Source organism: Dama dama, chromosome 25 (assembly GCF_033118175.1).
Source record: "Dama dama isolate Ldn47 chromosome 25, ASM3311817v1, whole genome shotgun sequence".
In the NCBI taxonomy this organism is placed as follows: domain Eukaryota; kingdom Metazoa; phylum Chordata; class Mammalia; order Artiodactyla; family Cervidae; genus Dama; species Dama dama.
This window is the reverse complement of record NC_083705.1, coordinates 21,800,959-21,828,140: the sequence shown is the minus strand read 5'-3', so window position 1 is coordinate 21,828,140 and position 27,182 is coordinate 21,800,959. Positions and strand designations below refer to the sequence as shown.

General features: G+C 36.8%; 1 protein-coding gene across 11 annotated transcripts in view; it reads left to right on the top strand.

The window, feature by feature from the left end:
• ERBIN (erbb2 interacting protein) overlaps positions 1–27,182 on the top strand; it is a 118,436-nt gene that overhangs the window by 32,122 nt on the left and 59,132 nt on the right. For all 11 annotated transcript variants that reach the window (XM_061129662.1, XM_061129655.1, XM_061129665.1 and 8 more), the window contains exons 2-4: positions 8,617–8,664; positions 14,984–15,181; positions 18,359–18,476. In XM_061129662.1, coding sequence (XP_060985645.1) covers positions 14,993–15,181; positions 18,359–18,476 — 307 coding nt within the window. In that variant the 5' untranslated portion in view covers positions 8,617–8,664; positions 14,984–14,992. The remainder of the gene's footprint in view (positions 1–8,616; positions 8,665–14,983; positions 15,182–18,358; positions 18,477–27,182) is intronic.

Here is a 27,182-nt window from a genome sequence, read left to right as displayed (position 1 = left end):
TTTGGGCTTTTGGGAAAGGGTGGGTATCTGACAAAGCGGCAAAGCAAAATTAAATCATTAAGCCTGATAGTTTTATCTACTTTGAATTTTGCCATAAAGAGGAGTACAGGAGGGGTTGAAAAACCTAAAGAAATGTATAATTCTGCAAATTTTAATGGTTCCTGAATTATGGGACACTGCTGGAGTTGAATCTAAAGGTAAACCAAACCAAAAATATGTAGAACTACAGCCCAATTTCTTCCTATCTCAGATTTTGACAAGATCAAAAAGATATGACTGTGGTTGAGGATGAGAAGTTGGGGATCGAATTGATCACAGAAAAATTCAGTCTGATTGAAGGCAGGAGGAGAAGGGGACGATAGAGAATGAGATGGTTGGATGGCATCACTGACTCAATGGACATGATTTTGAGTAAGCTTTGGGAGTTGGTGATGGACATGGAAGCCTGGTGTGCTGCAGTCCATGGAGTTGCAAAGAATCGGACACGACTGAGCGACTGAACTGAAAGCTGCAGCCAGTTTCAGCTCAAATTGAATTTGCTAGAAATCTGAATTATCTGTGACTCATTCTTACTAGGGGTTTCCATGTAGCTCAGTAGTAAAGAATCTGCCTGCCAATACAGGTGACACAAGAGTAGGAAATGGCAATGAACTCTAGCATTCTTGCCTGGAAAATTCCATGGGCAGAGGAGCGTGGCAGGCTGCAGTCCATGGGGTTGCCAAGAGTCTGACATGACTGAGTGAGTGAGTGAGCACGCGTGCATGCATCCTGCCTGAAAGAAGGGCATAGATTCTCTGAGAAATAAATAAAACTTAACAGTTGTACACTCATTTCTCAACCACCATTTTATAAAAAGGATCTAGAATACTATGAAAAATTATGAAACATAAAAAGAGACAGGGAAACATGATTATATAATTAAGAGAAACAGTTAACAAACAGATGACCCAGAGTTAGGAGTCAATGAGTTAGGAGACAGTGACTTTAAAGCAGGATAACATGTGAGGGATCAAATATTTCAGGAGAGTGATGGAAACGTTGAAAAATTACCAAATGCAAATTCTAAAACTAAAAAATGCAATATCTTTTAAAAAAAAACTGCTCAAATGGACTTGATAGCAAATCTGTTATAAGAAATAGACCTTAATAAATGGTGAATGTGTGAATAAATACAGAAGTCTTTTCTGGTCTTTAAATTTATATAAATGACAGTGAGCGTGTGTGTGTGCGTGCACATGCGTGCACACTCAGGTGTTTCCAACTCTTCGTGACCCCATGGACTGCAGCCTGCCATACTTACCTGACATGAAATTTTCCAGGCAGCAATACTGGAGTTGGTTGCCATTTCCTACTATGTCTCCCGTGTTGGCAGGCACATTCTTTACCACTGCACCACCTGGGAAGCCCTGGGATTTGTGACATGTAGAAGTAAAATTTATGACCATAGCATGAAATATGAGAGTATAAACAAATAAATTATACTCTTTTGCCTTTGTTATATATAAAATTACATATGTAATTAGAATAGTATAATACTATTTGAAGGTGGACTATGATGAATTAAGAAAATGTGCTGTACATTCCTAGAGCAGCCAAAATACATGTGTTGTGTGTGTATGACTTAAAAGTCCGCACAATGAGATTAGGAAAATAGCTATATTTGGCGGCAGAAAAGCAGGAACAAAGAACAAATTAAAAATAAATAGTAATGCAATAAACTTAAGTTATACAAATAATTATATTAAATACAATGGTCTAATCCAAGCATTGAAACATAGAAATTGTCAGGTTGGATAAAATAGCAAGAACCAACTATATACTTTGTACAGATGGGCAATTTAAAGACAAATTTGGTTAAAAGCAATAGTGAGAAAAGGTGTACTAACACTTATCAAAAAAAAGTTGCTATAGCAAAATAAACTTCAAAACAAGGATTATTAGTAGAGTAAAAGGACATTTTATAGTGATAAAACGATCCATTTATCAAGAAGATATAAGAACCCTAAATGTATATTTACGAGATATTCAGAATACATGAAATAAAATTTGATAGAAATAAATGGAGAAATAGACATTTATACTTAGAGATTTCGGTACTTTTCAGTAATTAGTAGAAAAAGAATACCGTAAATTAGGAAGGGTATGGAAGATTTGAACACCACTGTCAGTCAGTCTCACCTGACTTTTTTTTGAATACTAAGCGTAAGAGATGCAGAATGTGACATTTAAATATACATGAATCACCAAGGTAGATCTCATGTGAGGATGTCAAAACTTCAACATACTGTGGAAGACTTGAAATTATAATTTTTTCTTTGACTACAGTGAAATTAAGTTATAAATCAGTAACAAATGAGAATTCAGTTCAGTTCAGTGGCTCAGTTGTGTCTGAATCTTTGTGATCCCAGGGACTGCAGCACGCCAAGCCTCCCTGTCCATCACCAACTCCTGGAGCTTACTCAAACTCATGTCGATCGAGTTGGTGATGCCATCCAACCATCTCATCCTCGTGTCGTCCCCTTCTCCTCACGGCTTCAGTCTTTCTTTTCCAAGGAGTCAGTTCTTTGCATCAGGTGGCCAAAGTATTGGAGTTTTCAGCTTCAGCATCAGTCCTTCCAGTGAATATTCAGAACTGATTTCCTTTAGGATTGACTGGTTTGATCTCCTTGCTGTCCAAGGGACTCTCAAGAGTCTTCTCCAACACCACAGTTCGAAAGCATCAATTCTTTGGTGCTCAGCTTTTTTTTTCTTTATAGTCCAGCTCTCACATCCATACATGACTACTGGAAAAACCATAGCTTTGACTTGACGGATGTTTGTTGGCAAAGCAATATCTCTGCTTTTTAATATTCTGTCTAGGTTGGTCATAGCTTTTCTTCCAAGGAGCAAGAGTCTTTTAATTTTATGGCTGCAGTCACCATCTGTGGTGATTTTGGAACACCCCAAGATTTTCTCTCATTGTTTCCCCATCTATTTGCCGTGGAATTAGGAGATCCCTGAATGGTGGTGGTTTTTGTTGTTGTTTTTAGCCATACCATGAAGCTTGCAGGATCTTAGTTTCCCGACCAAGGATTGAACCCCAGGCACTTGGCAGTGGAAGCTTGGAGTCCTAACCACTGAACTGTCAGAGAATTCCCAATCTGAATGTTTTACAATTAAGGTGATTCCAAATAACTCATGGTTAAAAGAATAAATCAAATGGAAAATGAACATTTTAAACAAATGGAAAGACAACATATCAAAATTTATGAAGTGAACTTCAGAATTTATAGGTTTAAATCTTGAAGAAGAAGGTATTAGAATCAATTACTTAGTAAGTTTTAGCCTAAGAGAAAAAGACAAATTCAAAACAAATAAAAAGGCAGAAAATATAGAGAACACTGAAATGAGCAAAATGGAAAATGCCCCATAAGTAAATGAACAAATTGTAAAATTTTCTCTTTAAAAAAAATCAGTTTAATTGGTAAACTTAAGTTTAGAGCAATTTATATAACTCTTGAACTTGTGAATCAGCTTGTGGTCCTTTATCCCTGGTTTCTTTATGGCATCATGTCCTCAGGGCTGCATTCAAAGAAGGTAAAAGCAGTAGTAGTAAATCTTCTTGGGGCAGAGGCACTGTTACTTGCTTAACTTCTGCCACATTGAGTTGGTATAAGCAAGTCATTGCTGTTTAGTCACCAAGTCATTTCTAACTGTCTTGTGACCCCATGGGGCTGTAGCCTGCCAGGCTCCTCTGTCCATGGGATTTCCCAGGCAGGAAAACGAGTGGGTTGCCATTTCCTCCTCCGGTCAGCCCAATTTCAAGTAGTGGGGAAATAGACTCTGGGTCTCTTAATCTTGGTGGTGAAATGACATTGTGGCCATGTTTCTTAATTCATAGTGATTAAATCTCAGGTCAGGGGTCTGGGATTTTACCCTACTTACAAGCTACTGTGTTAACTTGCCAGAAAACACAATCCAGAGACAAAGAAAGGGTTTATTACTCCCTGGAAAGCAAGCAGCCACCAGGACAGTACTTGTGTTGGTTACTTGAGCCTGAATCTTCATAGGGCGTCACAGTGAGGGTCAGATGGGACCTGCACAGGGAGTCGTGTGCACTGAAGAAGGGGAAGCCTGACCGCACGCAGGACCACTCATGAGCTGTCCTCTCCTCAGGAGAGTGAGAGATAGAAACCTCATCTTTACTCTGGAATTTAAACAGATCTTCTCCGGCGGCAGATAGCATCACCAACTCAATGGACATGAATTTGGGCAAACTCCAGGAGATAGTGAAGGACAGGGAAGGTGTGCTGGTGTGCTGCAGTCCATGGGGTCACAAAGGGCTGGACATGATATAGCGACACTAAACAATGAGCAACCATCTCTGGAGAGAAGACATTGAACTGTCTGAGTGTCGCTAAGTGTTATTATCTGGAATGTATCCTTATAGAAACATATTAAATTGGCTGTAAATGACATGCTCAGAGAACCCAGGCTATGCAGAAATGTGAGATGTTTATGGAGAATTATTTTCTTATATAGTGTATCCTCTTGCACAATAATATGCATTCTTCCCATATATATCAAAATCTTATCACTCTTCTCACTAGAGTGTCATGTCAGACTTGAGTCCAATATCTTTATCATCTAGCTGAGGTCCAAATACAGATAAGGCTCTGCTATGCCATTTTGTAATTTGAGAAATGTAAAACAAAAATACAATGAGATACTGGTCTGCACCTACTACATACGTTAAAATTAAGAAAGACTGAGAGTATCAAGTGTTGGTGAGGATTTAATTGGAACTCTGGGAGTGGTAAGTGATAAAACTACTTTGTAAAATGATTTGTTTATTTTTTAAGAATAAAATTAAACATGTTTATAGACTCAGTTCAGTTCAGTCACTCAGTTGTGTCCCACTCTTTACAACCCCACAGACTGTAGCACGCCAGGCTTCCCTGTCCATCACCAACTCCTGGAGCTTGCTCAAACTCATGGCCATTGAGTCAGTGATGCCATCCAACCATCTCATCCTCTGTTGTCCCCTACTCCTCCTGCCTTCAATCTTTCCCAGCATCAGGGTCTTTTCCAGAGTCAGTTCTTCACATCAGGTGGCAAAAATATTGGAACTTCAGCTTCAGCGTCAGTCCTTCCAGTGAATATTCAGGGTTGATCTCCTTGCAGTCCAAGGGATTCTCAAGAGTCTTCTCCAACACCACAGTTCAAAAGCATCAATTCTTTGGCACTTAGCTTTCTTTATTAACTATGATCTAGCAATTTCACTCCCCTTTACTTACCTGCAAGAACTGAAGCCTACATTCTCATAATACTTGTACACAAATGTCATAGCACTCCTTCTGGGATAGATTGCCTTGGTGAGGGTATTGACTGGAAAGTGGCACACGGTAATTTTCTTGGGTGAAGGACAGATTTTATATCTTGATTGCTGTTGGTTATATGAATGTATGCATTTGCCAAACTATACTCTAAAGGTCTATTTTATTGTATAAATTATGTAAAAACATAAAAGTGGAAATTTCTGCAAATTTGGTAATTCCTTATAACTTCAATATGTGTGTCAACTGCTTTATTCCACATTAAGATTTTTTTAACATATATATGCTAACCATGGTTTGATATAAAAGTTTGTTTGGTTAACGTTGTTGGCATTGAAGAAACTTTCTACTGAATTAGAATTAGGCTAGCAGGGGTCAGACAGCAATGCTGACCCTGAGAGTGTGACATGTAGCTATTTTACCAGCCTTCTTTCCTCATCTCTTGCTATATGTGTTGTAAGGCATAGCGCATTTTATACATACAGTTGTTTTCGTCCTTCAGGATCAAGTGCTCCTTTACAGTATTTGTTTTTTTCATTACGTAAGTTTCTTACCTTTTTATTCTTATTCTTTTACATATAACTATTTTCATTGTTTACTAGCATATACTTACAGGTAATGGGTTAATAATGTCCATAAAGTTCCTCAGAACTAAGCACAGGTTGTATCAAATACAGCTTAGCAAATATGATAGCTATGATTAAACTAAAATCTTTCAGAACAACTAAACACCATCTAATAGCTATGGGCATGCCTGAGGAGCCTTTGTTGTGCATTTTAACTTGAACTCTTATTTAGAAAGATCATTCCAACATAAGATTTCTCTTAAATCTAACCAAGTATAACTTGTGATCTCTTCAGATCTATAGGGAAATACACATACTATATTTTTAAAAACTTTTATAGTGATTTCACTTTTCAGTTACAAATATTTCCCAAATGAGTGTTTATCAAAAAAGAATGGGAAGGGGAAAAGATGGTAGTTTGAGTATAGATGACTGTGGATTATTGTTGAAACTGTTAGGAAAAAAAAATCACATCAGCATTTTCTTTATGATAAAGAATCTTGAGTTATAGCTAATCTTCTAAATCAGAATCTCTAAGGGAGAAGCTACAGTAATCTGTAGTTTTGAAAAATAACCCTAAACTGTACCATGGCACCCAAGGTTTCTTTTGGGTCCATGAGCAACTTTTTCCTTTTAACTGGCTGGAAACTTTGTTGGATGGTCTATGAGTGGTTTTCCAAATCTGTTTATAAAAATGTGTCTTTGTCTTACTAGATTATTCCCTACACATCCACTATTATGAGTCTTGACTCACCATCTATTCTCAATCCCCTATTTTCCCAGTGTCGTTTATAACTGAACTACCTGGGTTGTCTGTATTTGCTATGATGTTATCCTTTCCCTGTTTCTTGAATCCCCTACAAACAGTGTTTTGTCTCTATTACTCCTCAGTAAGATAATCAGTGACGTACCTTTATCTTATTAAACAGTGGCAATTAAAGTTCTTATTAACATAGTCGATAACTTCCTCCTTGAAATAATTTTTTCCATTTAGCTTTAAAAATATCATCCTGTGGGCGAATGAGGGGTGGTTTCTCTTGACACTGACTGCTCTTCAGTGTCCTTTGCTGGTTCTCTTCTCTTCTTTATGACCTCTGTTTTTATAATGTCTCAGAGCTCAGCCATTGAATCTGTTTTCTTCCTTCATTCCTTTCTTTTTGAACCTGTACTCTTCTATTCACATTGATGCCCTTGATTCTTTCATGTAATTTCATCACTTTATTTATATTTTAATATTTATTTATTTATTTGGCTGTGTCAGGTCTTAGTTGTGGCACTCAGGATCCGTGGGCTCCAGAGCATGTGGGCTTAGTTGCTCAGTGGCATGTGGGATCTTAGTTCCCTGACCAGGGATTGAATCCGTGTTTCCTGCATTGGAAGGCAGATTCTTAACCATTGGACCACCAAGGAAGTCCCTAATTTCATTACTTTAAATATCTCTAAACAGATAACTTCCAAATTTATAGTCTCAGTTTGGATTTCTTTCCACATCTCTGAATACTCATGCAGCTGTCTGCATAGGCTCCCACTAGGACAGCTTTCAGGTTATTTCAAACTAAAGTCTCTAAACACAAGCTTTTCTTCTCTCTAACCTCCTTCTGTAGCCATATTCCATGTTAGTTCATTATCAGTCCCATTTTATCAGACTACCGTGTATGTGGGAGTATGTTCAGTGACAAAATAAGTGGCCGTCTTTGCTTGATTAACACAGAAGGTATTTTTTGTGGTATGTGCTATGTGTAGAATTTGTGGAGAAAGTTAACTCAGCAGTCCTAAACAATTTTTTATAAAGACGAATAGTCTAATATATTTAAAGTGACCCTTTAAAATTCTGAAACACGTATTTATTGATATCACTGAGCTTTTAAGAAAAAGATTATTCGTGATATATGTACTTTTAATTCTGCTGTTTTGGGTTTGGGGCTGTCCTATTTTGGAATGTGTTGGTTTCAGGTACAGAAAACCTAGCAGTGGTTTAAGCAAACAGAAGATTTAATTTTCTTATACATCAAGAAATCCAGATATTTCTGTGGTTAGCATTGGCTTAGCTACTTAGCAGTGCTGTTAAGAGACCCCAGCTTGCTTTGTCTTTCTGTTTTATCAGCCTTATTGGTAGGCTTTTAATCCTCATGCTTGTTGATTGATATTCATCATGTTCACACCCATCCCTAGATAAGGAAGCAGATGTTTTCCCAGAATCCACTACCCTTCTATCCCCAAAGTAGACTTTTAAGTATGTGTCATTGAGCTTAACTGTGTCATCTGTCACCTGTCCACCCTTCTTGGAAAGCTGAAAGTGGGTATTTAGCTAGGTCCATTACCACCTTGAGTAAAAGAAACTTCTGAAAAGAGGGAAAAGACTGATAAGCAGTTAACAGTGTTTGCTACAAAGAACCATCAAAAACTACTAGATTTAAAAATAATTGGTGATTAGAGTTTATTTGCTTGGAAAAACTTTTATTATTTCTCAGCTCAAATAAATGGGATTTTAATGGTAGATAGAGTGGTATCTGTTACTTAATATAGGTGAGGGCTCTCAATAGTCCACAAATGCATTATCAACAATAAATCCAGTGACTATTGAGAAATTAGCGATTTGCTGTGTGTCAGTTTATGTGACTGATTTATAGAGGATTTTAATTTAGATTTTGAGATAAGAAATTGGAAGAGATGTTCCTTAAAGTCATAAAAATTATTTTTATTGTTAATTTTGTTTCTTTTTTTGGTTTTCATAGAATGTTGGCTCAATTAAGAAACATCAGGGAGATAAATTCAACCCAGTGGTAAGTAGTTTTAATTTCTTCTGTTAGAAAGTGTTTGCATTATTATTATGGCTTTTATTTGGTTGGCGCCTCTTCCTCCACTGTTTTTGTATCTGCCATTTTAAGCCTGATTTATCACGTGACTCTTAAATCACAACACTAAAATTTTAATGAACAGTCCCCATGTGGATCACTTCCTGTTCAGATCAGGTCAGTCTTTCCCCCTGTGGTTTACTTCCTTGCAGTATTGTGTAAGGGAGGATCTCTTTGGATTTTGTTACTCATTTCTCTCTCATGTGGTGCTTTCCTCCCCTGATCTCAATAATTAAGGCCCCCCTCCTTTCTTATCAATCAGCAGTTTTAGTCTGCTAAATTAGGATCCATTTTTGTATTTGTTCAAGGACCACTGAATTTATTCTGAGGCCTCAGTTGCTCTTTTCACTGCCTCTGTCCACAGGAAGTTCTGTTTTGGTGTTTGTTTGTTTTTTTTAAATTCTGAAAGTTTTCATTTGAGATATAAACTCTTTCTTTGCAGTTTCCTAGAGCTAAGTAAGTTTTTTTTTCTGAATTCACATTCTTTTCTGAGAAGTTCTGCAGTATGATTAGGACTACAGAAATGTCTTAGAGGTCATTTTACTTCCATTAACAATTATTCTGCTCTGTAAGTTGCCTTCTACCTCAAGTGCCCTGCACATATGATTTAAATAACATACTAAAATAAATAAACTCTTGTTTTTTTCTGACCACTCTGTGTAGCACATGAGATCTTAATTTCCAGACCAGGGATTGAACCCATGCTCTCTTTATTAGGAGTGTGGAGTCTTAAGCACTGGACCACCAGGGAAATCCCCACACTCTTAAATCATTGTATTTGGTAATAGCGTGTCATGTCCATTATTCTCAGCTGGGAGTTATGCTTTCACCTCCATTATGATTTCTGGAAAGTGGACTTTTTTAAGGCCATATTTTGTGAATTATTGAATACTATCATATATAAATATAAGCATACAGTACTTATAATATGAACCAGAGTAATAGTTTGAAGTGTTTTATTAGTGCTGTCTCTGCAGTAATAGAAATGTTCCTTATCTTTTTTTACTCAGTATGGTATCCATTAGCCACCTGTGACTATTGAGCGTTTACAATATAGTCAGTGTGACTGAGAAACTAGATTTAAAATTTCGTTTGATTTAACTTGAATTTTCAGGTTAAAATGCCATTCTGTCTACCATATTGGACAAAGCAGATAGTTTTTTCCCATTTTTCTTAAGTGTCCCCCTAAGTCATTATCAGTTGCAAAAGAAAGTGTATATTCATTTTTAGAATCTTTTTTTCATTATCTCATTAAACATACAAGTATAAGCTAAATTCCCCTTTAGTGATTAAATTCTTATTAGATCAATAAAACTGCTTATTCTTAATAAAATGCACCTTCATATAAACATAGGTTAAGCATATTCAGTAAACTTTATTGACAAAGTAATTTTTTGTTTTTTTATTGAGGTATAGTTTATAAATAACATTATATTAGTTTCAAGTATATGACATAATGATTAGTATTTGTATATGTTGCAAAATGATCCTTACAATATGTCTAGCAAACATCCATCACCATACATGGAAGCAATTTGTGTGTGTGTGTGTGTGTGTGTGTGAGTATGTGACGAGAGCTTTCAATCTACTCTCTTAGCAACTTTTGAATATGCAATACAGTATTATTAGCTGAAGTCACCATGTTGTACGTTACATCCCCATGACTCAGAAATTATAGATAGAAACATTTGATGTTTGACATTAGTGTAGGGGAGGAAAAATTTTCCCTTCCCCCTGTTAGGGTTCCTGGCTGGGTCGGAAAATTTAACTGACAGAGACAGATTAATAGGAGAAAAATGTATATATTTATTTAATGTAAGTTTTAAAGGACACAGGAAGCCTTTGTAAGGGAAGGAAGACCCAAAGAAACAATATTTAACATAAAATGTGATGTTTGATGAAGTGGACTGTTGTGTGGAAATACAATAGGTCAAAGAGTAAATGTAGTAAACGAGGAGATTTAGCAGGCCCTGTTCATTAGAATTTCTCTCCCTTCGTCTTTAGAGATACCTTCCAGTATAAAGAGGACACCTTTCACAGAAACATTTTTATGACCTGTTTCAGGGGAGAAAGGCACAGAGATCAGAGTGACCTTCCTGCTTCTGCTGTTTTCTCAAACTCCTTTAGTTTAAAATACTAAGTATTCCTGAGTACTGTATTTTGTCCTGAACTCCATCAGTTGTTTGTCTCTGTAAACCCTAAAGGAGAAGTATGTAGTAAAGACCTATTGATGTTTGAATTCTGAGATGAGTATATCCTAATATATTGAGAAATAGTATAGTGCAGTATGAGTACAGAATCAGTTTCTTTATGGAAAATGGGGATGATAATAGTACATGTCTTAAGATACATGAAGATGAAATGAGAATAAGCATATAGTTTATATGAAGCATTTAGCACAATGCCTGGTGCACATGGTGATTAAGTAAGAATAGTCAGATTTTTTTTTTCTTTACTTGCTAGGGAAATACTTACCCTTATTGTCAAACACTTTAAGAATATGATATAATTTGAAGAGTTAGAAGCAGTGCCTTGCAGATTCATGTTGGAGCCTGAGGCAAAAGAGAAAAATTAGTCATACTGATTCTGTCTTTATTTTTAAATGAACTATGGATTAATGAATTATTTTTCCAAGAGTTTGATTTTTTACAAAAATGTTGCATTAATATATTTAATTTGATTTCTGAAGGGTTTTACTGTGTCTGAGGCATTTGCCTCACTGGCTTTAACCTAGTCTTGGCTCTGGGCAGAAGTAATCTAATACTCTAATGGAGCCTTCTGCCTAGGGCAAGAATTTATTATTATTTTGCAAAGAATTGATAGCATTAATTAGAAGTCATTCTTACTCTATTGAGGTGGGCCTTTTTTTTTTTTTTTTAAGGAAATTAATGTTAGCCTCCTATGTATGTATGGGCTTTTTTTTTTTTTAATGTGTATGTATTCTTAATAAAACTAGCCTTGAGAATTTTCACTAATTCAAAATTGAATCTTTCCCCCAGTTAGATTGAAATAATGAAGTCTGCACTTTATTGAAGCAAGTTTCTTCTCTAGTGTGTAACCTTAAGCAAATATAAAATCTGTAAACTTTAGAAAAATTAAAAGAACAACATTAATTGAAACAAAATATGCTTAGCATAGATTGGAATTTTGATGGGGGAGAGTTACAGGAAAGTTAAACGGCTGGTTAGGGAGACCTGAAAATATCTTTGCACTCCCACTTTTCTACTTAAAATTGCATATAGTCAAGTTCTTAATTAAGAAACAGCTCTTAATCAGAAATTAAATAAATATCTTTGTTATATTAGGGTTTTTCTTGTTGATGAGCAGACTTATAAACCATAGTTCTTTTCAGTTCAGTTCAGTAACTCAGTCGTGTCCGACTCTTTGTGATCCTATGGACAGCTTCCCTATCCATCACCATCTCCCAGAGCTTGCTTAAACTCATGTCCATCAAGACAGTGATGCCATCCAACCATCTCATCCTCTGTCATCCCATTCTCCTCCTGCCTTCAGTCTTTCTAAGCAACAGGGTCTTTTCCAATGAGTCAGTTCTTTGAAAGGTGGCCAAAGTATTGGAGTTTCATCTTCAGCGTCAGTCCTTCCAATGAATATTCAGGGTTGATTCCCTTTAGGATTGACTGGTTGGATCTCCTTGCAGTCCAAGGAGAAAAGTCAAGAGTTTCTCCAACACCACAGTTTAAAAGCATGAATTCTTTGGTGCTCAGCTTTCTTTATGGTCCAACTCTTACATCCATACATGACTACTGGAAAAACCATAGCTTTAACTAGATGGACCTTTGTCAGCATAGTAATGTCTCTGCTTTTTAATATGCTGTATAGGTTTGTCATAACTTTTCTTTCAAGGAGCAAGCGTCTTTTAATTTCATGCCTGCAGTAACCATCTTCAGTGATTTTGGAGCCCAAGAAAATAAAATCTCTCACTGTTTCCATTGTTTCCCCATCTATTTGCCGTGAAATGATGGGACCGGATGCCATGATCTTAGTTTTTTGAATGTTGAGTTTTAAGCCAGTTTTTTTTACTCTCCTCTTTCACTTTCATCAAGAGGCTCCTCAGCTCTTCTTGGCTTTCTGCCATAAGGGAGGTGTCATTCTAAAATGGTTCTTATTAGGAGCATATAAATAGTTACTTTGAACTGTGGTATGGGAGAAGACTCTTGAGAGTCCTTTGGACAGCACAGAGATCAAACCAGTCAATCCTAAAGGAAATCAACCCTGAGTATTCATTGGAGGGACTGATGGTGAAACTGAAGCTTCAGTACTTTGGCCACCTGATGTGAAGAGCCAACAAGTTAGAAAAGACCCTGATGCTGGGAAAGATTGATGGAGGAGAAAATGAGAGGATGAGATGGTTGGATGGCATCACCGACTCAATGGACACGAGTTTGAGTAAGCTCTGGGAGGTGGTGATGGACAGGGAGGCCTGGTGTACTGCAGTCCATGGGATCAAAAAGATTTGGACACAACTGAGCGACTGAACAAACAACAACAATAAATGGTTACTTTCAGGATCATTTTGTGAAGTACAGAAGTGCTTGAGTTTATTTTTAAATTCACTATATATAAAATTTGAGTAAGAAGGGAAGTGGGCCTTAAGAAGCATTACTACGAATAAAGATAATGGAGGTGATGGAATTCCAGCTGAGTATTTCAAATCCTAAAAGATGATGATGTTAAAGTGCTGCACTCAGTATGTCAGCAAATTTGGAAAACTCAGCAGTGGCCTCCAGACTGGAAAACGTAATTTCATTCCAATCCCAAACAACATTCAAATTACAGTGTAATTGTGCTCATTTCACATGCTAGGAAGATTATGCTCAAAGTCCTTCAAGCTAGGCCTCAGCAGCAGTATGTGAACTAAGAGCTTCCAGATGTACAAGCTGGATTTAGAAAAGGCAGAGGAACCAGAGATTAAATTGTCAACATTCATTGGATCATAGAAGAAGCAAGGGAATTCCAGAAAAACATCTATTTCTGCTTTATTGACTGTGCTAAAGCCTTTGACTGTGAATCACAACAAACTGTGGAAAATTCTTAAAGAGATGAAAATACCAGACTACCTTACCTGCCTCCTGAGAAACCTGTATGCTGATCAAGAAGCAATAGCTAGAACTGGACAAGGAGCAACAGACTGGTTCAAAATTGGGAAAGTAGTGAGACAATACTGTATATTGTTACCCTCCTTATTTAACTTCTGTGCAGAGTACATCATGCAAAAGCTGGGCTGGATGAATATCAAGCTAGAATCAAGCTAGAATATCAAGCTAGATTGCCAGGAGAAATATCAACAACCTCAGATATGCAGATGATACGATCGTAATGGCAGAGAGTGAAGAGAAACTAAAGAGCCTCTTGATAAATGTGAAAGAGGAGAGTGAAAAAGCTGGCTTAAAACTCAACATTAAAAAAGCTAAGATCATGGTATCCGGTCCCATCATTTCATGACAAATAGAAGGGGAAAACGTGGAAGCAGTGACAGACTTTTTTTCCCTTGAGTTCCAAATTCACTGTGGATAGTGACTGTAGCCATGAAAAAGACGCTTGCTCCTTGGAAGGAAAGCTATGAGCAGCCTAGACAGCATATTAAAAAGCAGAGACATCACTTTGCCAACAAAGGTGCGGGTAGTCAAAGGTATGGTTTTTCCAGTAGTCATGTGAGAGTTGGACCATAAAGAAGACTGAGCACTGAAGAATTGATGCTTTTGAACTGTGATGTTGGAGAAGACTCTTGAGAGTCTCCTGGACTGCAAGGAGCTCTAACCAGTCAATCCTAAAGGAAATCAGTCCTGAATATTCATTGGAAGGACTGATGCTGAAGCTGAAGCTCCAATACTTTGGTCACTTGATGCAAAGAGCCAGCTCATTGGAAAAGACCCTGTTGCTGAGCAAAAGGAGAAGGAGGGGGCAGAGGATGAGATGTGTGGATAGCATCACTGACTCAATGGACATGAGGGAATCTGAGCAAACTCCAGGAGATGGTGAAGGACAGGAGAGCCTGGCATCCTGTAGTCCATGGGATCACAAAGAGTCAGATAGGATTTAGTGACTGAACAACAACAACACATATAAAATTTGATAGGAAAGCAGTGTAAATGCATTCTGTTGAGTGTGTTTACAGAAGGGGATGTTTATCTGTGATGTATAAACTCTGAGAATTGAACGGGAATAGTTTGTTTTTAAAAATTGTTACAATGCTTTTACTAAACTTATTTTTGTTTGCATATTTCAGTGTCTAAAAATGACTACAAAACGAAGTTTATTTGTGCGGTTGGTACCATGTCGTTGTCTACGAGGAGAAGAGGAGACTGTCACTACTCTTGATTATTCTCATTGCAGTTTGGAACAGGTTCCCAAAGAGATTTTTACTTTTGAGAAAACTCTGGAGGAGCTCTACTTAGATGCTAATCAGATTGAAGAGCTTCCAAAGGTATGTTAATCTGGTCTTTCAAGAATTGCCTTTGGTTATTTTTATGTCTAGAAGTATGATATTCCCAATGTTGCCATAATGCTAATACATATGTATATATTATTGCCCCTGTTTTGGTTTAATTTCATCTTTAGGATATGTAACACAATTCAGATTTTTAAATTGAATTTTTAACCTTTATCTCTTCAAGTTAGTTGCTTATTAATGCAAATAATTTAAAATTTTATATTTAATTCCAGGCTTGTTAGAGCCACTAAGGTAGATAATGAAGTGAAGTGAAAGTCACTCAGCCATGTCCAACTCTTTGGGACTTCATGGACTATACAATCCATGAAATTCTCAAGGCCAGAATACTGGACTGGGTAGCAGTTCCCTTCTCCAGGGGATCTTCCCAACCCAGGGATCGAACCCAGGTCTCCTGCATTGCAGGCAGATTGAATTCCTTACCAAATGAGCCACCAGGGAAGCCCCAGAATACCAGAGTGGGTAGCCTATCCCTTCTCCAGGGGACCTTCCCGACCCAGGAATCGAACTGGGGTTTCTTGCGTTGCAGGCAGATCCTTTACCAGCTGAGCCACCAGGGAAGCCCGAGGTAGATAATAAGACTGTACAGTTTCTGCAGCCAGCAGATTTACCTAGACAAAGAATTGAAATGAATGTTTTTCTAGTTTTCATGAGACTTTGATCTACATTATAGTAATTGAAGATAAATTGTCCTTTTAGTTATCACATCAGAATTTGGTTTTTTTAACAGCTTTGCAAAGGTATTTTTCTGTTTTCCCCATTTCAGTTTTGTTTGGAAAGGCTTTGGAGAACTTAATATTTCTGAAATGGAGGAACAACTAGCAGGAGAAAGTTGGTTTGTTGCCATGAAACATCCTCTCCCATTAACAACTTGCTTGCTAAAATATTTTAGTGGTTACTTCTTTTTTTCCCTTAAATTCTAACCCAACTTCATCCCCTACTCAGTTTCTTATTTTTGCAGAAAAAGTTGCAATAGTTTTGCCACCGTAACAACAGTGTTTTTTAAGCTGTGGGTGTAGACTCAATAGTGGCTCATAAAAATCTATTTAATATATGAGGCATTTCCAAAAAATAAACTCTTATTTGGACTGGCGGATTTAGAAGACAAAAAATACAAGACATCCAATTAAATTACAATTTTCAAATAAAGAGTAATTTTTTAGTATAAGTGTGTTTCATGCAGTGTATAGGACATCTCTCTCACTAAAAAAATTATTGTTTATCTGAACTTCAAGTTTAACCAGGCATCCTGTATTTTATTTGGTAACCCTAACTATCATAGAGTAGAAAATAGAGTGTTGCATGTATCTATTGCAACATAAAATATTTGTTTTAGATTTATGTATGTGTTTATGTACATCCTGGATGGCAGCCTTGTTTTGGAAGAGTTGCTCTTTGGGTGGCTAGTATAGTAGTAAAATCATTCTGAAAGCCAGCACCATCCAAGATTGTCTTATAAAGAGCTCTTTATATAGCTATGGATAAAATATTAGAAGTTGTGGATTGTATGTTCATGACTTTCTTCCCTAGGTTGTGATAGGGTGCTTTGTAGTTGACTGTTTGCTTGCATGTTATTTTTCAGCAGGGAATTTATCTTCCTTAGCTAGGTCTCCTAGAGAAAATGGAAGACCAAAATTAGTCCCATTTTCTAATCACCGCCAGTGAGGTCTCATTTTGGGGACTGTGTTGAAAAGAGAGAGGGATGCTTTGATGGTGCAAATAACTGAATCACTTATCTTGCCTAGCAATTTTCCATTTTGGGAAGAATTCTCTCCCTAAATAGGATTTATTCAGTGCCATCCTGCAGACACTTTTGTTTTTTCCTAAAGATTTTACTTTTTAGAGCAATTCTAGATTCACAGCAAAACTAAGAGGCAAGTATAGAGATTTCCCAAGGCCACATAATGGCTCAGATGGTAACGAATCTGCCTGCAGTGCAGGAGACCCAGGTTCGATCCTTGGGTCGTCGGGACTATCCCCTGGAGAAGGGAATGGCAACCCACCAGTATTCTTGCCTGGAGAGTTCCATGCACACAGGAGCCTGGCAGGCTACAGTCCATGGGGTCACAGTTAGACACGACTAGGTGACTAACAGATGCACATAGATTTACCAAATATGTACCCTGTCCCCACACATGCATGGCTTCCACTGTTATCAACACCCCCCTTTGGTACCAGAGTGGTTAAACCATCACAGTAGTTAGAACTGATGAACCTGTGTTGAAAAATCAGAATCACCCAAAGTCCATAGTTTACATTATGGTTTGCTCTTGGCGTTGTGCATTCTGTGGATAGCACAGTGCATATAATGACATGTATTCATCATTATGCAATCAAACATAGTATTTTCAGTACCCTAAAAATCCTCTGTACTCTGCAAAGGTTTTTTTTGGTGTAAAGCTTAGAAGTAGCCCACATACTTACTGCCTTTGGTTAAATATATTTAAGTCACATTTTCATTATTGTGATTTTAGCATAACAGTATGTGTGCTCCCTTATTTTATTTTTCTCTCTCAAATCAGAATTCTATATTTTAATTCATTTAAAACCAATTTTACATATTTGAATTTATATAAATTATAAACTTACATTTTGGAATAAGGATGCTTGAAACATAAGATTCAAAGTGAAAGTGAAAGGGTTAGTTGCTCAGTTGTGTCTGACTCTTTGCTATCCCATGGACCATAGCCCACCAGACTCCTCTGTCCATGCAGTTCTCCAGTCAAGAATACTGGAGTGGGTAGCCATTCCCTTCTCCAGGGGATCTTCCTGACCAAGGGATTGAACCTGGGTCTTCTGAGTTGCAAGCAGATTCTTTAGCATCTGAGCCATTGGGGAAGCCCTTTTAGTTTACTATATTTAGCAGCCACTTATTTGTTATGACCCTAACAGAATATACACCATATGGTAGATTTTGTTAAGTGCATGTTGCCTAGGGTAGAAGTGTGAGGATATAAATCATTCTGAGTAGTCCAATTGTATTCAGATCTGTAATAGCATAAAATAATAAGAGATCTTCTCTGGTATGTGTGTAGGTATAATTCATTCAGTTTTAATGACATTGATAATATTTGTCTTTCTAAAGGTTAATAAATGACATATTTAAGGAAACTGAAGGAATAATCAAAATCTTTCTCTACCTTGTTTCAACAGCAACTTTTTAACTGTCAGTCTCTACACAAACTGAGTTTGCCAGATAATGATTTAACAGCATTACCAGCATCTATTGCAAATCTCATTAATCTCAGGGAACTGGATGTCAGCAAGAATGGTAAGAGTCTTTCTTTCTAACTTTTGTGCTTGGGGACATGTTAAATAAATAAAATTTCTTTTGTATTTTACCAGATAAAAAAGGATTAAAAAGTCAGATTGTAGTCAGTTATATTAGGTTTATATATATATATGTAGAAATCTATGAGAATTTAAAGCAAAGTGAAGAAAAAGTATAAATATTTTAGAATAGCTTTAATTGAAATGCTGTGCATGTACGTATTTATGTGTCCTTAAATCTGCTTTTTTCATGTATTTATTTACTGCCTTGTTTGTGATGGTGAGAAACAAGTAACAACTAACTGTAATGTCTGTTGTTGATCACACATTTTGAATGATCTGTAAGCATGGACTGTAATGTAGCTCCATATGATACTGACATAAAATACTTACAGTGTAGTGTTAAAGTTTAAAAAAAAGTTGTGCTACATTAATGAATTGAACATCAGCAAATACTTATTGAGAGACCACTCTGCGCCAGATACTTTATTAGGAGCTTGGACTACAAATTAATGATGGAAAGTGAAAGGACACAGTCACTGTCCTCTTGGGGTACACTGTCTTGGTTTTGTGTGCCTAGTTTGATAAACATTAGAGTGTGGAAGAGATGTTCCAAATTGTTAACTCCTTACCTTGAAGTGAGCGAGAAGTAACACTTAAAAATTTTAGAGTGAGCATATTATAATATATTGGAATAATATTAGAATAAGCATTTCCCAAGACCAGAGAAATTCTTATACATAACCACAGTATCATTATCACCCAAGAAATTTGACACCATATTTTCCCCTGTTGCCTAATAATGCCCTTTTTAGCTATTTGCCCAGCCTATGCCAAGTTAAAAATTACATTTAGCTTTCAGTTGTGTCTCTTTGACACAGCTTGCCCCTCTTTTTGTGACATTGTTGTTTTTTGTAGAGTTCAGATCAGCTGGTTTTTAATTGTTAAGAGTTTTCCTCTCATGATTTTATTTGAGGTTAATTAATTTCTTCAGCTTCTTCAAGGGCAGTTTGAAATTTGTTTCCATTCCTCATGCTTAATAGAGTGGCAAGTATTGCGTAAATTCCAAAGTAAATGAACTTAATCCATTACCGTTGTAGCTGTACATACACTGACAGTTAAGTAGCATTGTTGAACTTTGGAATTGTGACCTTAGAAGTCATTAAGTGTAACCTTCCACTCTGAAGGGTTATCTCTTCTACTTTTTGGTGTTACTGATAAAATTACATACACCTGGGAAAGGCTAGTAAGCAATGTTATTAGTCTTCATAGTATGAAACTATTCCTTGGCTCAATAATGCACATGCTTTATTATCCTCCTGAAAATGCACTAATTCCAGACTGACTTCTCTAAACTGAGAATTGTGCAATTATGCCCTACAACATCATTCCATCAATATCTTAGACTTTCACACAAAGAATAGCGTGTTTGAGTTATGACAACCCATTGGACTATATAGTGTTTCTCTGTTTTTTTCATTCTAGCTTCAGCAATTCTTTGTGGGTTATTGAAAACCTGCTTTGTACAATTCTGTCAGCTTGTGAGTTTTTTTTGAAGAGTTAGAGATAATTTCTATGTGACCAAAAGATTTAGGATAAGCACTTAGGTATTCTGCTTTGAAAGAGAATGGCATTAGTTATAGTTGTCAATAAAACCTTACAGTTTATTTCACTAAAAAGCAAGTTGATTTTGTCTATTCTTTTCTTTCTATGTGATCTCATCTATTTTTTAAATGGCAGAATCAGCCCCTTGCCTTTTGTTTGTTTTCTTCTCTTCTTGGTCTTAAACTAATGTCTCAATGCAACTGCATTTCATTGATGGTGAACAAAGTAAGTGAGGAGAGACAGGAAACTATGATTATGTCAGAACCATTACCTTGACTGACAAAAATTCTAGTACTTCTAATTCCTAATCTGATAGTCATCATTACAGCTGATGTAATTAACCCATTTTACTTTTATAGAGTTGAGACTATTTTAATTAACTGTGTAATCCTCAAGTATATGCTTATACAAGTCTATGTTACTATTACTTTTTGGCTGTACCTCATGGCTTGTGGGATCTCAGTTTCCTGACCAGGGACCCAGGCCACAGCAGTGAAAACCCAGAATCCTAACCACTAGGCCGCCAGAGAACTCCAAGTCTACATTATTGAAAATAAGAATACATTATGCATATTATAGGGTGATGTGGTTGATTATGAAAAATTTGATTTTCATTAGTTGTATATTTAACAGCTTGCTTAAAAGAAAGGATAGCATGCTAAATGAAAGCAGTGTTTTTCAAATTATGGAATTAATTACATTTAGTATTAAGATGGCCATTATGTTAGAGATGGATGAGTTTCATCTTTTATTCTGAATGAGGAAAATTGAATTACCCTTAAATACACCCCTAAATCGGAGAAGACAATGGCAACCCACTCCAGTACTCTTGCCTGGAAAATCCCATGGACGGAGGAGCCTGGTAGGCTGCAGTCCATGGGGTTGCTGAATCGTACACGAATGACGCAACTTAGCAGCAGCAGCAGCAGCAACACCCCTAAATATTTTCTCTATTACAACATCTCATCATGTTAAATGTTGCATAAGATGCTTTAATCTTGTATCAAAGTTGTAGTATTCTTCTTTGAGGTGTTTTTATCAGTTCAATCTAACTATATTCTATTATATCTTAATATAACATTTTTCTCGAGTTTACTATCTATGTGCTCCCTGCTTGGAAGGAGGCAGGAAACACTGTGGCATACTTTATTAGTGTTTCAGCAAGCTGTATTTATTTAAAAGCACTTGTTTTAGGGTTCGTTCTTTTCATTTTTCTTAGTTTCTGATATTTTGATATTTCTTCCAGTGTTTCTCACTGGCCAAGTAATATGGCTTAGTGATTAAAATATTTATTTAGAAAGAGAAAAATTGAGTTGTATTCTGATCGTTACTTCTTTGTTTATTTGCCATGTTGCTATGTTTGGAAATTAATCTCGTTCTCAGTTAGACTATACATAATTTCATCAATATCACCACTTCCCGTTCTGCCTCATGTGACTGCTAACCACACTGTGAACCAGTGTGTGTACAGGAAGTACATAAATGTAAGGTGTTGATATTTTTCTTCGTTTTGTAAGGAATTCACTTTTTACCATTTATATTTGATGATAAAACTAAAGTCTTAATTTATGAGTCAATTTATTCTTTTTCTTGTCTAAAGTTTTGATTTATTGTTAGCTTTTTAAAGAAAGGAAAAGCTCACCAAACTGCTATGCCAAGCCACTGCAAATAGCAACTGGTGTTAGAGAAATTAACATTTAATATCCATTGTGTTCAAGTGGCTGCTGCTGCTGCTTTTTTTTTCTTTTTTGCTGTATTATGTAGCATGTGGGATCTTAGTTCCCTAATCAGGGATTGAACCTGCGTCTCCTGCATTGCAAGATGAATTCTTAGCTGCTAGACTGCCAGAGAAGTCCTGGCCTGTTTTCTTGAGCAGACTAATAGGGATGATGATTAAAATAATTTGCAGAAGGGGTTGATAGAGAAAGCTGATGGAGAGAGAAAAGAAATGAAGACTATCTAGCTGTCAATTCTCTCTATATAAGCAGACTGAATAAAAACTAGGAATTTTAACAGAGACAAGCCAGAAAGAGTAGCTCAGATCTTTCTGTCTGATATGGGAATGCTGGAGAGGTTAATTATGCCTTTTTAAAACTGAGTCAAAACATTCAGAAAGAATGGGTTGAAAGTTTATGGGTCAAAACAGGAAGCAGTTCCTTGAATCTGAGAAAATCTGATGATTGGGGACAAAATACTGTAAAAGGCTCTTCACTTTTAAGTTCAAAGAAGTTATATTGATTACAAGGAAAATTATCCATTGCTGGGGAAGTCACTTATTTTTCTGTTTTAAAATTTCTAAAGTTGCTGATTTGCTTAGTAGTTAATGTTGTTTAAATTCAACTGTTTTAATAAATCAGCTTATTTAAGATAACGAAAGAAGAAAAATCCTGTGTTAAACTGACATGGAACTTAAAAAACACAGTCTGGTGATCCCTGGTCACTGCTAAGTGTGTTGTTAATGTAGACCATAAGTGGGGTGTACAGTCACTGTGCCTTACCATAGGCCTTAGCACTCACTGTGTTATACCTGATGCTAACCATACATCTGTTATCCCCTAGCCAGTATAATCATTTAAGTTTGCAATTTCTGGTTCAGACTCTTGACTGGAAATCAGTGTTACATCCTGTACTATTTGTTACCATAGCCTTTAAAATACAGAAACAGTAAAGAACCACTATTAACTTATGTACATTTGGGTCATTGGAGGGATATTGATGCCCTCCAAACAGAGATCCCCAGGGTTACCTGTGATTGAGCCATGGGAATGGAAGGGGAGTCGCAGCAGGTGCTAAAGGACTATTACAGGATTTGGGCTTGTACTTGATGATTGGAAGAGGATTTAAGAATATGAGTGTTTGCTATGAATGGAATGCTGTCAAGAAGTATAATTATGTGATTGAGAATATTAATAAATGTTATCTATAAGGAGGGCAGATTAGAGCAAAGCTAAAGCTATAATCAATAAAGTAGCAGCAGTCACACGTTAGAAGGGATGGCTTGGACAAGATTCACATTTTGTCTTTGTTAAGTTGTGAATACAAATACGCTTTTGTATTGATCTTGATTGTCTTGTATTGTCTTGTATTGTATTGATCGAGATTGTCTTGATCTCTTGTGGTTAAAGAATGGCCTCCTTAAATATTGGTATTATGTGAAATTGCTTAGTTCAACAGGGAAATACCAAGGTCTCCCTTTAATTGCATCTTGTTCATAGAAAGACCAAGGACTAGCTGATAGTACCAGGCCAGTTCTTAGATTAGATTTCAGGAGGTATTTTCTCTTTCTCAGCAGTAAAAAGAGAACTCTTCTGTATAACCAAAATAGATTAATCTGAGCAGGATAGCCATGTTTAATAGTATCTTCATTTTATTAAATTTTAGCAACAGAGTTAAATTCTTATGAAAAGAGTATATGACAAAGAAAGAACACTGTTGAAGTCAAGTGCGAATGAAAAAGGAACAGGTAGTTGAAATTGTTAATGAAGAAGTAATTCATGATGAAATTCAGGTTATGCCCGCTTTATGTATGAGGATGAAAGAACCATCTTTGGAGACAAGCTAACGCAAGCATTGAGGTTAGTCCTCATTGAGAAAGTGAGAACAAAGATTTGGTGGAAGTGAGGAAGTTAGGGATGCATATGTCTAAGGTAAGAATGTACCAGAAAGAAGAAACAGCCAGTGTATAGTTTGTAAGGTGAGAGTGTCCATGGCATGTATCAGAAACAGAAGACTATAGTAGTTAAAACATAGTGAGCAAGATGGGAGTGATTGGAATAGAGGTCAGAAAGGTAGGGATTTGGTAGCAAAAAGGTAGAGTCTTGTAGGCATTTGTATGTACTTTGACATTTACTCTCATTCAAGTGGAATCACTTGGAAGGGTTTGAGTCAGGTCATTCAGAGAATGATCTGACTTGCATTTTATTTTTATTTTTTACATCTAAAAAAATTTATTTAATTGGAGGCTAATTACTTTATACTATTATAGTGGTTTTTGCCATACATTGACATGAATCAGCCATGGGTGTGCATGTGTTCCCCACCCTGACCCTCCCTCCCACCTCCCTCCCCGTCCCATCCCTCTGGGTCATCCCAGTGCACCAGCCCTGAGCACCCTGTCTCACGCATCAAACCTGGACTGGAGATCTGTTTCATATATGATAATATACATGTTTCAGTGCTATTCTCACAAATCACCCCACCCTCACCTTCTCCCACAGAATCCAAAAGACTGTTCTATACATCTGTGTCTCTTTTGCTGTCTCACGTATAGAGTTATCATTACCATCTTTCTAAATTCCCTATATATGCATTAGTATACTATATTGGTGTTTTTCTTTCTGACTTACTTCACTCTGTATAATAGGCTCCAGTTTCATCCACCTCATTAGAACTGATTCAAATGCATTCTTTTTAATGGCTGAGTAATATTCCATTGTGTATATGTACCACAGCTTTCTTATACATTCATCTGGTTGGATGGACATCTAGGTTGCTTCCATGTCCTGGCTATTGTAAACCCCTGCGATGAACATTGGGGTGCACGTGTCTCTTTCAATTCTGGTTTCCTCAGTGTGTATGCCCAGCAGTGGGATTGCTGGGTCATATGGCAGTTCTATTTCCAGTTTTTTAAGGAATCTCTGCAGTGTTCTCCATAGTGGCTGTACTAGTTTGCATTCCCACCAAGAGTGTAAGAGGATTCCCTTTTCTCCACACCTCTCCGGCATTTATTGTTTGTAGATTTTTGGATAGCAGCCAGTTAGACTGACGTGTAATGGTACCTCATTGAGGTTTTGATTTGCATTTCTCTGATAATAAGTGATGTTGAGCATCTTTTCATGTGTTTGTTAGCCATCTGTATGTCTTCTTTGGAGAAATGTCTGTTTAGTTCTTTGGCCCATTTTTTGATTGGGTCATTTATTTTTCTGGAATTGAGCTGCAGGAGTTGCTTGTATATTTTTTAGATTAATCCTTTGTCTGTTGCTTCATTTGCTATTGTTTTCTCCCAATCTGAGGGCTGTCTTTTCACCTTGCTTATAGTTTCCTTTCTTGTGCAAAAGCTTTTAAGTTTCATTAGGTCCCATTTGTTTATTTTTGCTTTTATTTCCAATATTCTGGGAGGTGGGTCATAGAGGGTCCTGCTTTGATTTATGTCAGAGTGTTTTGCCTATGTTCTCCTCTAGGAGTTTTATAGTTTCTGGTCTTACGTTTAGATCTTTAATCCATTTTGAGTTTATTTTTGTGTATGGTGTTAGAGAATGTTCTAATCATTATTTTACATGTAGCTGTACAATTTTCCCAGTGCTGTTTATTGAAGAGACTGTCTTTTCTCTATTGTTTATTCTTGCCTCTTTTGTTGTAGATTAATTGATCATACGTATGTGGGTTTATTTCTGGACTTTCTATTACTGTTCCATTGATCTCAATTTCTGTTTTTGTGCCAACACCATACTGTTTTTATTAGTGTAGCTTTGTAGTATAGTCTGAAGTCAGGGAGATTGATTCCTCCATGGAGGGGAGAGGGACCAGTTAGGGGCATGAGATTAAGAAATATAATCTACTATGTGGTGATGCTAGTGGTAAAGAACCTGCCTTCCATTTCAGGAGACATAGGAGATGTAGGTTCAATCCCTGGGTTAGTAAGATCCCCTGGAGGAAGGCATGGCAACATACTCCTGTATTCCTGCCTGGAGAATCCCATGGACAGGGGAGCCTGGCAGGTTGTAGTGCATAGGGTTGCAGAGAGTCAGACATGACTGAAATGACTTAACATAGCACACACACATGTATAAAACAGATAAGCATCAAGGATATATTTTATATTACAGGGAATTATAGCCTTTATCATGTAATAACTTTTAATAGAGTATAATCTGTAAAAAATACTGAATCACTATTCTGTACACCTGAGATGTAATATAGTTTATCAGCTATACTTAAGTTTAAATAGATCAGTAAATGTGAAAATGTGTTCAACTCTAGGAAATAGCTCTCAGTTGGCAAAGAATCTTCCTGCAATGCAGGAGACCCTGATTTGATTCCTGGGTCAGGCAGATCCAATGGAGAAGAGATAGACTACCCACTCAAGTGTTCTTGGGTCTCCCTTGTGGCTCAGCTGGTAAAAAATCCACCTGTAATGCAGGAGACCTGGGTTCGATCCCTGGGTTGAGAAGATCCCTTGGAGAAGGAAAAGGCTACCCACTCCAGTATTCTGTCCTGGAGAATTCCGTAGACTGCATAGTCCATGGGGTTGCAAAGAGTCGAACATGACCGAGCGACTTTCACTTTCTAGGAAATATCAGGAAAATATCTAGTTTTAGTTCATATCTCATTTATGTCTGTGAGGTTCAACCCTCTCAGAAAGTGTTTATTGGCAAAAAGTAAAGATATCATCAAATGTCGGCAAGATATAAATAGACATTGTAGTATGAAAATTGATACTGCCCCCCCCCCCCCCCCCCGGTAAAGAATTTGGAAGCTATTGAGTGATGCTGGTAACTATGTACCATGTCCTATTCCAGTAATGCACAAGAGAGGCAAAGATTCTCCCCTCATAGAATAAGTACTCTTTGTGGTGCCTAGAAAGAGACTTCTAAAGATAGATAAGTACGTTAATCTGTTTGACATTGTCCCAGGTATCACTGGGTTTCTTTACTTTTTGCCCTTTGTGTTTCAGAATGGCTAGTTTTTGTTGCCATGTCTTCTGTCTCATTGACATTTTCTCCTGCAGTGACTAATCTTTAAATCCTATCGTGTGGTTTTTTCATTTAGATGTATTGTTTTTATTGTTTGTAAAGTTTCCATTTCTTATATTTAATCTTTTCCTCCCCATCATTTAGTTAATTTTTTCCCTTTAAGTACCATGGCTGTTTTAAAGTCCTTTTTTTAAAATCTTGTTATCTAAGTAGAGAATAATACAGTAAATCTGATGTGCCTATCAACCAGAAGTGTAACATACCAGTATGTTACATGTATACCTTATACTTTGCCAAACAATCTCTCTCATACATAAATATTTCAAGATGAAGCCACTCTACTATTACCACAATTTATAAAAAACAGCTGACAGTAATTCCTTAATATCATTAGATATTCATCAGTGTTA